Source organism: Ovis canadensis, chromosome 4 (genome assembly GCF_042477335.2).
Source record: "Ovis canadensis isolate MfBH-ARS-UI-01 breed Bighorn chromosome 4, ARS-UI_OviCan_v2, whole genome shotgun sequence".
NCBI lineage: Eukaryota > Metazoa > Chordata > Mammalia > Artiodactyla > Bovidae > Ovis > Ovis canadensis.
Genome location: NC_091248.1, coordinates 21,859,773 through 21,875,519, shown reverse-complemented (window position 1 = coordinate 21,875,519; position 15,747 = coordinate 21,859,773). Strand labels below are relative to the sequence as shown.

General features: G+C 51.3%; 1 protein-coding gene across 1 annotated transcript in view; it reads left to right on the top strand.

Annotated features, from left to right (window-relative positions):
• ABCA13 (ATP binding cassette subfamily A member 13) overlaps positions 1-15,747 on the top strand; it is a 396,112-nt gene that overhangs the window by 169,061 nt on the left and 211,304 nt on the right. Inside the window, exons 38-42 of the mRNA XM_069587332.1 lie at positions 966-1,146; positions 3,500-3,718; positions 7,710-7,906; positions 12,545-12,702; positions 13,951-14,181. Of these exons, the coding sequence (XP_069443433.1) occupies positions 966-1,146; positions 3,500-3,718; positions 7,710-7,906; positions 12,545-12,702; positions 13,951-14,181 (986 nt within the window). The remainder of the gene's footprint in view (positions 1-965; positions 1,147-3,499; positions 3,719-7,709; positions 7,907-12,544; positions 12,703-13,950; positions 14,182-15,747) is intronic.

Genomic DNA, 15,747 nt, shown 5'->3' with positions numbered 1-15,747 from the left:
TTGGAGGTGTGTTTCTCCTTCCAGTCAGGTTCAGTTTTGGTTTTCCTTTCCAGTTAAGCCTTTGCAACTGTGAGTGCATGGCTGCCCAGAGGCCTACCTTCCATCCCAGGTGGGCAAGAACCTGTGTGTTAGTGTCACTGTTCACAGCGTCCTCTGTGCCTCGGTTGTAACTCAGCTAAATGAAGCTTCACTACTAACATCACTTTGTGTAAATAATAAAACCAAAGGTGGACAGCTACTGAGGTATAATATACTTTAGAATGTTCAGTGTTTCACAAGTGCTAGTTTATTCCAGGCTACATGAGAGAGAGACTGTTGCTCTCCCTACAAACAAGGACATGCTTCCCAGAAGACTTGGTGGGCATCTGCCCTGGCCTGGGGCTCGTTCACAGAGCACAACTTTTGGGGAAAAAAATCTATGGATACACTGGGTCTCACCATGATAATTTTATACTATAAGTCAATACTGTAATTTTCTGACTATACAAGTCAGAAATACAAATCTTACAGAAAATTTGGATTAGCACCACCTATTACCCTCTGGAGACTTTTGAAGTCTTCTCAGGGTGGACTGCATTTTTCTCACAAATACAAGTACAAATCTTACAGAAGATTTGGATCAGCACCACCTGTTAATGGTCACCTCTGGAGACTGTCAGTCATGTGTAACTAATCTGATTTTGTTCTTCTGTGTATATGTATATATAAACACATGTGTGTGTTTATTTTTATTTTCTTGCAAAATGTATAACGTAAGGGCACAGAACCTTGCAGTTACTGCTTTCGTTTAAGTTTAGCCATCATATAATGTGCCTGTTGACTTAGGTAGAGAAAGATTTTGGAATTGCTTCATAAGTTTCACAAAGCTAGAATTCAAGCCCGAGGTAGCCACTGGGTTATTACGTGTGAACATTGTTTTGGAGACTTTTGAAGTCTTCTCAGGGTGGACTGCATTTTCCTCACAGGCTCATCCCTGCAAAATGGGGAAGGAGAGCTGCAAGGAGGCACCCCCGGCGTTGTCCTGCTTTCTGTGACCAAGGAGCACGATGGCCACAAGGCGGGGGTCTGGGGCCTGACCGTGACCTTCCACAGGGACCAGATCACTGCACTGCTGGGGACCAACGGCGCTGGGAAGACCACCGTCATGTGCGTCCCACTCCCCTTTCTCCCGCCTTCCCTCCAGGGCTTTGGTTCTTAGAGATGTGTTTACCTGTGAGGTAGGGGCTAGATCCCTTTTTTGTTTGTTTTCTTTTGTTTAGTTTCAGTTATTGTTGTTCAGTGGCTAAGTCCTGTCTGACTCATTGTGACCCCATGGCCTGCAGCACACCAGGTTTTTACTATCTCCTGGAGTTTCCTCATGTTCATGTGCACTGAGTCGGAGATGCTATCCAGCCATCTCAGTACAGAGTTTACAGACACATCAGAAAGACAGCCCTCTCACTAGAGCTGCTGCAGGTCTGAGCAGACTCAGGGGTGGGGGTGGGGGGATCTTTTAAAATAAATTTAATTATTCTTTTACTGCCTGCAAAATATTCATGGGTTTACTTTGGCCTTTGAAAAGTCTTATGACATTCTTTTTCCCCCTCTAAGTTTAATTCTGCTTGCATACCTAGAGGAAGATGAAATTTTAATGATGTCTTCAAATTTTTTAACACTTCAGTATTTTCCTTTTTCATGTTATGCTTTTTATGTGGTTGTGTTTTTGTGAAGCCTTTATTTTTGGTATGGGATCCAGTGGTTCCAGATTTGTTTAAAGAATCGAATCATGTGATCCCAGAGAAAGAATGAGCTGAAACACAGTCTACAAAACAGATCCAAATTGGCTGTGGAAATGGGGCATTTTTAAGGCCAAACCACCCAAATTATGGAATTTCTGTTTTGAACAAGTGACTTTCTTTTTGTTCTTTATTAGTAGAGCTAAATAAAGTATGCATAGTTAACGCAAGGAAAGGGACTATTTGCTTCAAGATTCTTAACAAAAGTAGAAAAATAACATTCAACAAGCTTCAGCAATCTCTTACTGACAATAAATTGAAAAGAAACATCTCTTTTCTTTTCTTGGATGCTGAGAAAGAACTGAAGATTTCATGAAGGATGTTTTTTAGTGTTTTCAGATCGGGAAACGTTGCACTAATAATGACTCTGAAAGCCAGCCTCCACACTGTGCTTTTACTAATGCATGTTTCCTGCAAGAAAACCTGGAGTCTGTTTTGCACAATGAAGACAATTAAATTAGGAGTTTTTGGATGTTTCCAGGGTCGCTGGCTGCACCGCTTTTAGTGACTGTTGGAAATTAGTTGTGAGTCCTCCCAGCGATGTCTCTTCCTGGCACTTCTCGGAGGAGAGGCTGAGAGGCTGTTTCTGGGCTGGTTGTCACCATTTGAAATGAGGCACTCTGAGGTGCACTGAGTTGTATATACTCTGTTTCATTGTATTCCCTGGCGAGGTCTGAAAACCATATAGCCAACAGCTGTCAATCAAGGTTACTGAAGTACAGTTTATTCCCAGGAGACAGTATGTGTCCAGCTGTGCATCTGATGAGCTGGGCTTGGCTAAAGCTGCACAAAGGCCGGGGAACAAATGGGACACTGACATTTGCACTCTCACCCCTGCTGGCCCCTGGGCCTCCTGGATCCTGGCCCCTGAGCGACCGCAGTCCTGCTGTTTGAGGCTGTGGTATAGTTAGCATTTTCTAGCATTTCCTTAATGGAGTTGTACTGAGTCTCCTGTTGGCATGAAGCTTGGAGACCCATGCGTGGTGCTGTTGCATTAGCTCTCAGGTCCTGAGGAGTCCATGCCAGTTTGTTTATCTTTTCATCTGTTGGCGCAGTTGAGGCTGTGTCCAGGTTTTGGTGATGATGGACATTCACGTACATCACTTGTGTTGGCATAACATTTTAAGTTCTTTCTGTAAGTAGTTAGGTGTGGTTTGCTAGGTGCTGTGGTGGGTATGTCTAACTTTTTAGAAAAAGAACATAGTGTAAAGCATGAATAATAAATGACTTGAACTAGGAGATGGCAGTCCTCAGGTGTCCTATGGGCCGCCAGACAGGAGCTTTGGAGACGAGCTCTTGGCTTGTCCTGGATTTGACGTTGGCAGGTGGGTGGCTCAGGCACAGAGGCAGGAAGCCTGGCCGCAGGGCTGTGGGGGGCGGTGGGAGTATGAGCTGCTGCTTGGCTCACATCTAATGATGAGGACTTGGGTGGTTAGGCCATCCATTTAGGCTGTTTCCTCATCTGTGAAGACCCTTGGAGTCATCATCGAAAACTCTCAGCAGGGATGGTCATTGGGCACGGAGCGTCCCAGGCGAGCATAACCCGATCACAGGCCCATGTCCCACCAAGCTCTGTCCAGCCTTTGTCTCACTGGGTAGCAGGCGCTGGCGGGGGAGGTTGGGTGTGAGTTCCCCATGGGATGCAGATGTTCCTGGGGCCGTCGGGTGGTCAGGGCAGCAGCACATCCAACTCCTGTGCCCCCACTGACGTGTCTTCTCTGCAGATCCCTGCTCACAGGACTCTACCCCCCCACGTCCGGGACCATCACCATCAATGGCAGGAGCCTGCAGAAGGACCCGTCTGTGGTCAGGGCGGAGCTGGGGGTGTGTCTGCAGCGGGACATCCTGTTCGACCGCCTCACGGTGCTTGAGCACCTGCTGCTCTTCGCCTCCCTGAAGGCGCTGCGGGGGACCCACCAGGAGCTGCGTGAGCAAGTCCACAGGTGCGTGACACCACCTCTGCCCCCTGCCCTCCATCCTATGTGGGTGTGGGCGGTGCAGGGAGATGCCTTAGAGCATCGCTGCTGCCTGTATCTGTGAGAAGAAAGCGTTAACAAGTGGTTCTAACTATGGAATTACGACCCCAACCCTGGGATCAGAAAATGTCCCAGGGAGGATACCGAACCTGGTCTGTCCTCAAGGAGGGAGCAGACAGCATGGGGGCTGAGGTCTGTGTCCAGAATGTGGGTGCCTGTGGGTGTCCTGAAGTGAAAAGATGGGGTGGGGGAGTGAGGAGTGGGTGAAGGAGCCTGAGCAGTCCTGCTGAGGAGTCTAAATGTCACCCTGCAGATTCAAGGTTATGGATAGGAGGGGGCAAGCAGCCTGGGGCCTGGAAGGTGTACCTATGACCCAGGTACTGTGTGGGGACAGGACATGGAGAGGCCGCAGGGGAGGCCCAGGTTTGAAGGCTATTGGAGGCCAACTTGATAAGCTGAGTGTCCAGGGTGGGGAGGGGAGAGCCTGGGGTCTGGATGCATTCCAAGGGGAGCAGAGGACATGCATGTGGGGAGAGGCAGGGGCTGGGATGGCAGGACGGGCCGGGGTCACAGAGCTCCTCCAGTCTCACAGAGACTCGCAGAAGCAGAGCCCACAGGGAGGAGAGGACCTGAGGTCCCTAGTCAGGAAACAAATCGGTGTCTCCAGGAGGTGAGTGTGGCTGGGGGGCCGAGGGGCCTGAATCCAGTGGGGGAGCCACTGATCTAGAAGACAAGGGCCGGGGTTGTGTGTGAAGCCCGTGGCCCAAGCTGGGCTCTGCCCCTTGAGGGGACCATGAGACCACGGTGTGGAGGCTCCTCACTCTCCAGCCAAGCTCATGAAGCAGGACATCAGTCAGGCCTGACCCACGGGGGACCAGGCCAGGGTGTAAGGACAGATGGTGAGTCACTCATGTGCCTCAGAAGAGGGGCCCCTGAGGAACTATGACTGTTACTGCTGATTGCTGCCTTAAAATATGTTTGCAAGATTTGTTTTGGAAAATAAGGATTTATAGTCACGTGGTTGGCCGCTAAGTGGTGTCTAAGGCTGTTCACCACCACAGCGGGACTGACTCACATCCCGTCTTCAGAAGTGGCTGCTGATGACAACCACGTCAGTGATGCTGCGGACTCAGATACACAGGAAAATGTTTACTTTGCACCAGTCAAGCCTGTCCTAAATGACAGCGGGAACTTGGGGAGAAATAGTGCACATCACTAAAGGACAAACTGGTTACGTGCTACCTACACTTAAAAAAAAAAAAATCCCAGGCCACCAATTTTCATTCAAAGTCTACACCTACCCTAGACCATGGCAGACTCTGCTGTGCTGGGGGCTGGGTCCAAACCCAGCCCCTAAGGACGCTCCGAGGACTTTATCTTCTGATGTGGGCACAGCAACCTCACGGGTTATCAGTTTGCTGAGTTACCTGGCAACGATGCTGGTGTGCACAGAGGTAGGCGGGGAGAGATCATGTTTTAGGACAGCCGTACTCAATTAGAGGAGCAAGGACTGAAAGCCCTGATTCAGAGGCAGGGCGATCAGTGTCAGCTCCTGTGGCAGCACTTGGTTCCCTTAATGGCTATCTTGGTTACAATTGAGCTGATGCAATCTGGGGTAGACTGCTTAGAGAGAACATTTGTCCAGAGTCAGGTCTTTACCATTTTGCCTTTTATTTGAAGGAGAAGGTAGAAGTCAAGAGGGGAACTTAATCAGTGGGGTGTCATGATGAGGTTAGCATTTGTCTTGAGGATTCTGGCAAGCATCACAAGGCTTGAGCTGCAGGCTGGCTTGTTTGATGGTGATGAGACCCACAAGGGCATGTGTATAGGTAGACATAAGCAGAGGACACAGCATTGAATCCTGTATGTTGCCGTGTGAAGAAGATGGAGGGATGAAGAAGGACCTGCCAGGAATAATGGGGAAAGAGGAGAAACTAGTCCATTAAAGAGCAGGGATCAGTGAGGAAGGCGGAGGGACCAGACCATTAAGGAGGGAGAGGTCTGGTGCATCACATGCTGTTGAGGGTCAAGTAACATGAAGACTCGAGCATAACCTCTGGACTTAGTGTGAGGAGGTCGCTAGTTGACTGGATCAGAGCCATCTTGGTAGCACAATGGGGAGGGAGGTCTCTCTGGAGTCAGGGAAGAAAGGATGGAAGGAGAGGATTAGAAACTGAACTCTTCCCAGGAGTTTTAAGCAAAAATGGAGTAAAGATGTGCGACAATATCAAGATGAAAGAGAAGCAGACATTTCAAATACTGAACAAACCACTGAGGCAACACAAGGTGGGTGGCTTTCTGGGTGCCATCCTCTGAGCAGTGGTTGGGATCTGTTATGGGGTGGCAGTGACACTGGTGGGCAGAGCCTGTGGATACAGGAAGCAAGGAGGGGCAAGGGAGGAGAGTTTCGTTTTGTGGGAGTGATGGCTGGAGGCAGGGACTGGCTGGAGAAAGGATGTGTGGGAGAGGATGGGTGGAACTGAGCCTCTGGCGGGCCGTGGATGCTGGAAACAGCCAGGTCCAGGGTGTGGTTTGGTCCTGAGTGGCTAGGAGTGTGCTGACTTCAAGATCAACAGAGAACAGGGAGGGTTTTTGTTTAAGGTAGGAATGTAATTAGGATGTGGATGTTTGAGAACATCTGACATCTCACTGCCTTGTTTTCTCTGCCGGTCCACCTCTGGTTAATGGAACTAATGGGATTAGCCCCCAGAGAGTCACCTCCTCTGGAGTGGGAGCCACCAGGTGGGAGGGGGTTGCTGGCTTCTAATGGGAATAAAGGTCAAGACAGCCCCCTGCTGAGACGGGCCACTTGTCCTCTTCCTCGCAGCTGGGTTGATGTCCACAATGGGAGCATCTGACAAACAAGGGCAAAAACTGCTATAAATGTAGGTTGAGGTTCACTCCACAGGAAATGTAGGGCCACACAGACTAACCATCCAGGGGGCTGACTGATAACCAGACCGGAGAAGGGAGCCTGGGCTCCTTCTGGGTCTGGATGAGGAATCTGTCAACAGTGAAACATTTACTCGGTGCTCAGGTGCAAGTACCTGGGATTTTACTGGTGTCTGCATGAGAGTTTTGCAGTTTTCTGGGTCTTGAAGCTCAACTGCATGGAACCTTGTAATCCCTCCTCTTCCCCACTCCTCCTCCTCTGGCTGCACCTTGGCCTCAGGGAAGTTGTGGCTGGCCTGTGGCTTGGAAGGAGGGAATCTACTGGATGTGGGTGCCCAGAGGAAGGTCTCCTATGGGGGGTGGTGCTTCTGCTCCAAGAGGGGGCTTAACAGAGAATGAGAAAAAGTAGGTGGTGAGAGTCTTAAGTGTTCACGTGTTACTGGGCACATGGTGCAGAGTGAGAGGTTACTTGTGAAGTGGCGCCTGTCATGCATCGGGAGATGCTGGGTGTCTGCAGTCAGTGCAGAGACTGGAAGCTTGTGGAGAAAAGAGGGCTGGTCCTCCTGTTAGCGGCATCTGTCGCTCCTGCTCTGCACACAGCGACTCATGGCTGCATCCCAGGTGCTCAGGCAGGAAGGGCCTGATGCGGAGCTAGTGCTCCTGGGCGAGGTCAGTCTTCTGTAGACGCGCGGATGGACAGTGGACGGCCTCTGCCTGTTGCTCTGACCACACCTGACCATTGGCCATTCTCCCCAGGGTCCTGAGGGGATGGAGGTCCCTTGGCAGGTGAGTGAATCCAGAGGGGACACAGCACGTACTTCCTACAAACAGGACCCACCCGGCAGGCCCTGCTGCCAGGGCCTCACGCTGGGTCCCTGGATGTGGTCGTATCCAGTCCCGAGGAGGCTGGCGCTGTGGCGTCAGGATCATGGGCACGTGGTTCTGGGCCCCCTCCATGTGTCCGCGGATGAGAAAGAGCCGAGTCCTCGCGGGTGACTGCTTCCAGGGTGGGCCGTCAAGCGCAGCTGAGGAGTCCGGGAGAGTGAGGGCTCTGTTCTCGTTTCAGAACTCTTCAGGATGTGGGGCTGACGCCGCACCAGCACCAACAGGCTCGAGTGCTCTCGGGGGGCACGCGGAGAAAGCTGTCCATCGGCATCGCTTTCCTGGGCGCGTCGGGGACCGTGGTCTTAGATGAGCCCACCAGCGGGGTGGACCCGTGCTCCCGCCGCGGCATCTGGGACATCCTCCTCAAGTATCGACGAGGTGGGGCTCGGCGGAGCGCTAGTTCTCTTCCCGCGATATTACGCAGGGGGGCGGTGCTTTATCCTCTCCTTCCGTCCTATCACCGTGAAGGGCTGCGCTCCACGTCCTTTTCCCGCGATATCACGGAGGAGCGCGGTGCTTTATCTTCTCCTTCGTCCTGTCACCATGAAAGACGATATCGCTCTATTCTTTCTTGGATTTTGAGGTGGAGAGGAATGAGGCCCGTGTCCCAATAATGATACGTTATCCTGGAGAAAAGAAAAATTCCCGGGACTTCCCTGTTGGTCCAGTGGTTAAGTCTCATTGCTTCCGGTGCAGGGGAACTAAGATTCCCTCCCCCACCTCCCCCCAAACAATAAAAGAACTTCCCAGGGGCGCATAGAGAAGAGACACACCCATCGTGACCTCCCCGTGGTATTGAGGGTCTGGGGGTTGTTCAGACCAGCAGTGGTGTCTTTCGAGCATGTTATGCATGATGCGAGCGGACACAGCACTCATCCGCAGTGGCTTCCATTCTGGAGTAATTTTGGGATCATCAGAAGGGGTGTCCCAACTACAGTCTGGAAAAAAAGAAGTTTCCTCACTTTTTTCAGTGAGGAAACAGACACAGAGAGAAGGGTGTGGGGTTTGCTTAGAGCCAGCCTCAGAGGCGGTTCACCCAGCCAAGGGAGGAGCGGAGATCTGGTCTGGAGGCTTTGGGCTTCTCGTCTTTGTTAAGGTGAATTTCTAACGTAGGACTTTAGATGGGCAGTTACTGATTTCCAGCTTCTGATTTCTTCTGTGTGACAGCCAGGAAGCATTGCTATGGGCATTTTGTATAGAAACCCTGGAATTTGGAAAGAAACCTCAGGAATAGGGGAACATATCTTGTGCTTCTAGACAAGGGTGGGAGGGTCAGTGGCAGGGTTATTGCTGATTCTTATAAAACATAGTTTTGCTTTTCTTTTTGCCCTCTTGGGTACAAAGCCTTTCTGACTTGACCTGAAACCTTCACTTCCCTGAGGCAAGTTAGGATTTTCTCCTTAAGAAATGCAAGGAGAAGGGACCCAAGAAAAGTCATTAAATTGTCTCCTTAGGGCAGGAAAGATGCCCCTGTCACTTAAAGCTTAGTCTGGGGTCAGGGAGAAGCCCTGAAAGGACCATCTTGTCCTTTCTATTCCGGAAATGCAGAGGAGATGAAGGAGGACACTTGAAAATCACATGCAGGTGTGGCTTGCTATTCCTTTCTGGGCACTGGCCTGGGCTGGGCGGCCGTTTCAGGGCCGTGAGGTTGTGCCAGGGGTACAGATTCATCCGACCTGGGGCAGCTGCATCAGAGCTCATAAGGCTGAGCAGGACCCTGGCCCAGGGCTATGCCCAGGGTGGGTGTCCTGAACTTTCACAGTTCCCAGCTTCTGGACTGAGAGGGAGCAGAGCCTGCCAGGGAGGCTGCCTGGAGGGACTAGGTGGGCCCTGGAAGCTGGGGGAGCCAGGGGGATGGCCAGCCAGCCAGACTGAGGGCCCCCAGGGAGTAGGAGGTGCTTGAGGCCATGGGCTGACCTTGTCCAAGGCTCTGCTGTACAGGTAGGGCAGGGACAGGTCTGAGCCATCACCTGGAGCCAGGAGACACTGACCACATTGCATCTGAGCACCTTGCCTGCCCATTTCCCCAAGATCCCATCCATCCACTTACCTAAGGCCTTCTGGGGAGGAAAGTAGAGACCAGAAATGAAAACTCGTGACTTTTGAACACCATTTAAAGGGACAGATGGAGTTTTGAGATAAAACAAATGTAAATCATTTCCCTGCTCCTGGAGTGGGGGCAGGTGACAAAGATGGGTGAGAGGCAGACAGATCAGTAGATTTTGTTTCCCTGCTCGCATGAATTGCATAGATTTTGTTTCCCTGCTCGCATGAATTGCATGCAGCTCGAATTTCATACCACAAGTTCATGGCTCTTGTTTACTTGAAAAATCAGAGCTGGGGTCTTCAGGGCTCAGCTGACAGAACATTTGAGTCAGGAGCGTAATTGTAACTGGATACAAAACCAGATCCGATAAAATTCTCAGAAATAGGCAACTTTCTTCAGATTCTCTTCTTATGAGTTAAATGTTTTCTCACTGTTCTTGGTCTTTTGGCAATGGTTGTCTTTCAGGGGCTCCTTGGAAGAGTCCCTGAGCTGACTAACACGCAGAATCAGTAGGATCAGGTTGGGGAGGGGGTCCTAGGAGGGAAATATGTTTTCAAGAATCAAAATGTAGCTGTTTCTGGAAACAGCCCCAAGCCTCCAGGCAGCTGGGCCGGCAGCTTTGTAAACTAGATCTAAGCGCAGCATGAAAGCAAGCGACCCCTGCTGAGTAGAAGAGGGCTCTGCTGGCAGAACTCCACTCAGGGGTTTGAGGCTCTGTCTTCCTGGGGCCTGACCCGTGTTTCCTGCTGAGGAAACACGGTGGCCAGTGCTTCCGTGCCTGCCTTGGTGGGAGCAATAAGGGTGGAAAAGGTACCAGAGCGAATCGGTCTGCTCGTCCCCCTCCTGCTCCACACGTCCTATATGACCTGGAGAAATGATCTCACCCCTCTGGGCAAGCAGTTTTGCTGTTTGCAAGCGGAGAGGATCATGCTGCTGGTAGGGTGGAGTGAGAAGCGTGTGAATGTTTATAGCTGAGCTCCCGGTACGGGGATGCTTGGCCAGTGGCCGTTCATCAGTGTTGTTCAACAAGAAAAGTGGGTGTGGGAAAGATCACTTTCTGAGGAGAGGGGTTCAGACACCACCCGAATCGCGGAAGCAGTAAAGACGAGTCTTGCAGGGTGACACTTGTCCATTGAGGGGTGAGGTGTGTCTCAAGTTGCCTAAATGTCCACTGAAAAGCATCAAACATCTGTGAACTTCATCTACATTTCTGGGGAATTTACATTCCAGCTGACTTTAATTTTTAGATGATATGATTGTCTGCAAACACATCATCTGGCCCCTAACTCCAGATCAGGGACTGAGCATGTTTTCTTAGCCTTGAAGGAACTTGTGTTGTGAGGGGATTTGGCTTTGGTCTTTGGGACACATGTCTGGTGAACAATAGAATAGGCACGTACCTTTTAATGAAACTGGAGAAGGAAATGGCAACCCAGTCCAGAATTCTTGCCTGGAGAATTCCATGGACAGGAGAGCCCGGCGGGCTACTGACCATGGGGTGGTAAAGGTCAGACGTGACTGAGCACACACACACTACGTGGTGAAAGTGGCCGCCATGCCCCCTGCTCCTTGTCACTCTAGGGTCTACATATCATGGTTTCCTTTTGATGTAGTTTTTAAAAGATGAATTGAGAATCCCGGTCTTTCTATCTTTCTCTGCTATTTAAAAATATAAACTCAGGTAGAGTTAAAATTGGGCTTCCCAGGTGGTGGTAGTGGTAAAGAACCCACTTGCTAATGTAGGAGACATAAGAGATGCAGGTTCAATCCCCGGGTTAGAAAAATCCCTAGGAGGAAGACCTAGCAACTCACTCCAGTATTCCTGCCTGAAGAATCCCATGGACAGTGGCGCCTGGCAGTCTACAGTCCGTAGGGTCGCAAAGACAGACATGACTGGAGCGACTTAGCACACAGGCACGCAGAGTTAAAATTATGTTCAGCCTTTGCTCTTGGAAAATTTGCTTTTGAGATAAGAATCAATCAGTGTGTTTATTCAGTAAATCAGAATAGGTAGAATTGGGCTTGATGTAGGCCTGTGGGGGAATGTATTGAGTTGGCTAAAAAGTTTGTTCAGAGTTTTCCGTCATGTCCCCAAAAAACTTCTTGGCCAAGCCAATAGAAAGTAAAAGTTCTGAGAGTGTCCCTTCATGTAACTGACATGAACTTAATGAAAATGCCTTCTAAGCTCTCTGGCCTCAGGCCCCCTGAGGTCAGTTTGGGCCCTTTCCTCCCCCAGAAAAGGCTGGAAATGTTACCAGATGTGAGAATTCTTAGAGGATACATATAAGCTGATTATTTGTTTCTGCAAAAAGTGGCCACATGCCCTCTTTCTTCCTGGGGAGGCCCTGACTCAGGCCAACCCCTCCCTCGCCCCCTGCCCAGTGCCCAGAATGCTCTCTCTGTGGCCTTGGCTGCTGTGAGCTCTTCCCAGGAGGAGGTAAGTGTGGTGCCCCCTATGACTCGTGGTTACATCACTTGACAAGGGTGTCGACCGGCCCCTTGGCTGCTACCCTGCCCATCACGGTGCTTACTGATGTTCTTACGCAGCAGCAGTAGTGCTTCCGTAGGACAGAGCTTCTCCTAGCATCCGGCAGAGGTGGTAGTGAGGTTGAGGATGGAGAGTCAAGGATCAGAGGACAGAGAAGGATGTCCCGTTCAGCTGTCTCTTTGTGAATTTCTCCTCTACATCCACTCAGTGATCTGTTTCGGGGCTCACAGATGGGGTGACTGGACCCGGGGACCCCCTGGCTTGCCCGTTAGTGCAACGCCTGGTGATGGTGGGTTTGCAGAAGCCACGTCCTAACCCCAGGGTATTTCTGGGGCTCTGATTTGGGGGGTGATCTCAACTGACTTAAAACCCTGTGATGCTCTTGATACCACCAACCCCCTGCCCCAGCTCCTCCACTGGAGGGAGGGGATGAACCCCCAGTGTGCCGAGCAGATCTGATGCCCCTTTTCCTGGGTCACAGGTCGGACGATCATCTTCACCACCCACCACCTGGATGAGGCTGAGGCGCTGAGTGACCACGTGGCCGTGCTGCAGCGGGGGCGGCTCCGCTGTTCCGGGCCCCCTGCCAGCCTGACTCAGGCCCATGCCCAGGGGCTCCACCTGACGCTCAGCAGGCAGGTGAGACCCTGGAAGCGGACATAGGGAGATGTGGCCCTCCTCGGTTTGGGAAATGGAGGAGACGAATCGAAACTGTTCCTCAGTTGCATCATTTCCACGTTGCAGTCAGTCATTCAGCAGATCTTTATCCCAAATCCAGGCAGGGCCTTGCTGGTGTGGATCTTGGGGGAGGTGACAAAATAGGGTGCGTGCTTTCTGCACGGGGTCCTTGGGGGTCTCAGTCTTTGGGGAGGAAACAGTGTGCCCGAGAGAGTGATAAACAGAACGCAGTCACTGGTGGGCGGGGAGGTGGGAGGGTGCGGGATGAGGCTGGGAAGGGAGGTGGTAGTTAAGTGGAGACCTTTGTGCACAGAGGCCCTGATGCTAAAATAAAGTTTACAGCAATGAGTGGGGCCTCCCAGATGTTCTCTGTCTGCCAGGAGGAGTCAGGTGGGATTCAGGGCCCCTGATGGGAAACAGGGTTGGCCTGAGTGGCTGGCTGGGCACCACCATAGCCCCACGTGTTTCCAGGTAACTTTCTGATGCTTGGTTCAGAGGCTAAAGCTCTACCATAGAAAGGGTGAAGTCAGAGTTCTCAATGAGAGACATCCTCATTGCCCTGTGTCAGCTGGGGGTGGGCCGGAGTTGCTCTGGGGCTGGGATTCAGGGCTGAGGTCTCTAAGTTGCCCCCTACCCCCTGAGTCTTGATGGTCTGACCCTTGGTGGCTCCAAGTCTAGGTTCTTACTTGCTTCCTCTCTATTCAGGGGGAGTGTCTTGCTGTCCTGCAGGGGAGGCCCTTCCTCCATGGGTATGGGTCTTGTCTCCCTTTTAGGAGGGCTCAGCCCCATATCCTGTGGCCCAGTTGCTGGGCTGGAGTGGCTTTCAGGATTCTCTGTAAGCAGCGAGGGCATCCATAAGCATAGCCCTCCTGGGGGCCTGTCTCATGTAACTGGGGACCAATTAGTGTTACATCTTGCCTGGCCAGCTTTCCCACTAGATTTAAATTTAAAAAGGAAAAGGTGTAATGCATCCGGAAATGCTGTTTCTTGATTTTGCTGCTGGGAGTTGAAATTGAAAAATAATTTGCTTAGGGGTAGAGGGTGTTCTTGCCTGGAGAATCCCGAGGACGGCAGAGCCTGGTGGGAGCACAGAGTTGGACACGACTGATGAGACTTAGCAGCAGCAGCAGCAGAGGTGAAGCCAGTTAATGTAAATTTAGTACGTTTTGGCTTGCTTTCCTTACTGTTCCCTTGCTTTCTTGGGGGTAGCCTTCTGTTCCAGAGGCCGATGACCTGAAGGACACAGCTTGTGCCACGTCTCTGATCCAGACCTACCTCCCGCAAGCATCTCTTCGAGGCAGCAGCCAGGGCGAGCTGAGCTACGTGATCCCTGAGGGTGCAGACAGAGCCTGCTTCAGAGGGCTCTTCCAGGCCCTCGACCAGAACCTTCACCAGCTGCGCCTGACAGGCTACGGGCTGTCAGACACCACCTTAGAAGAGGTACCTGCCAATGAGAGATACTCGAGCAGGCTTTTCTGGTTTGTGCTTTGTCGCTGTGCGTGGGAGAGACAGCAGGGAAGGACGCGCTGGGGACCCTGTGCATTTTCATTAATTTCCCAGCTCTGATTGGCGGCAGGCATGGCATTTATATGAATTTAATGCACTCGATAGGTGACTGTGGTTCTTTAAGGGGGATAGCATTTTTATATTTGAGAACTTTGATTTCTTTAACGCAGAAGCATTAGCTCTCCAGACAGTTTCAGCAGCTGGTCCTGTTTCCTCACCTGGAGGCGTCCTTCTCTTTTCTCTCTGGACCTGGTTCTGCTCAGAAGTCCCAGCCCCGCCCTCGGAAAAGATGGGCAGAAGCTCACACGTGGGAACAATGCTCCTCCCACTCTGCTCCCCTCCCATTTCCCCTCCCCCAAGGGAAACCGTGCAGGCACCCGCCCCTCGGAGTATGGCTGTGGTTTCTTCATGGATGCTCTAAGGACCCAGAGGCATTTTTTTCCTCCAGGAGGAAGTTGCTATTTTGTGTACATAATCCAATGGCAAGCTGTGTGTGGGGGCCTTGAGGTTGATTGTGAGCCAGATCTGAGTTTTACAAAGCACTGCAGATTTCAAATAAAAGTCAAGTGCTGAAGATTAAAAACGCCTGGAAAGAACCTTGGGCCACCTTCTCCATATTACCTGAGAATAGTAATAGAGTAACACTTGGGACTTTCAGTGGCCACAAGAATTAAAACACTGAGGCTCCTAGAACGTCAAAGGCTGAACTTCTGGTTGGGTTGTGGAAGGGGTTTGGGGGCTGAAGGCACATCCCTGGGTGGGTTAGTGATGCAGTGGGTAAGGCGGCAGCCATTTGTGGGTAAATCAGTGTGACTCCAGGGGACAGCGGCCACTGCAACTTTTCTGTTGAATAAGTGGTCATAAAAGATTGGAAAGCACTACAAGATCTGCGGTGCTACAAACAGCTTTTATGCATAGAATGTATTTGATTTACCCTTCCTAACTCTGTAGCTTATTATTCCTGTTTTAAGGTTGAGGCTCCAATAGGCTAATTTGACCCTGAATTGCGGGCTTATAAATGATAGTGCTGCTCTTGGACCTAGGTTTTCTGAGAGTGGGTCATGTTGAATGGGTCACCTTGGGGATGATGCCCTGGCTTCCATGGACCGTCAGCTGTCCTCTTGTTCTTGTGAAAAGAACAGTTGAGGCCTATAGGAGGACAACAGGGGGTAGCCTGATTCACAACCAGGAAGGATGGGTACGAGCTGCTTCCTCAGCCAGAGCTTGGAGTCCTGAACCCTGTTTGTCAGGGCCGGCTTTCCCTCTGTTGTCCTTCCAGCTGAGACACGGATGCTTTCCCCACTGAAAGGCAGCTCTGATCCCGCGATCCTGGCAGCTCTGCCTGCCCACTATGGTCCTCTCCATGACCCCCTCTGACTTGCCATCTTGCGCCTGGGATGCTGAGGGTCTTCTGTGCCCAGCTGCACTCCGCTGCGCTGGTGCACGCTTGGCTCAGTGGTTGCTGATCAATGTCTCCTTGAGAGCTTGCTTGGAGGTTCT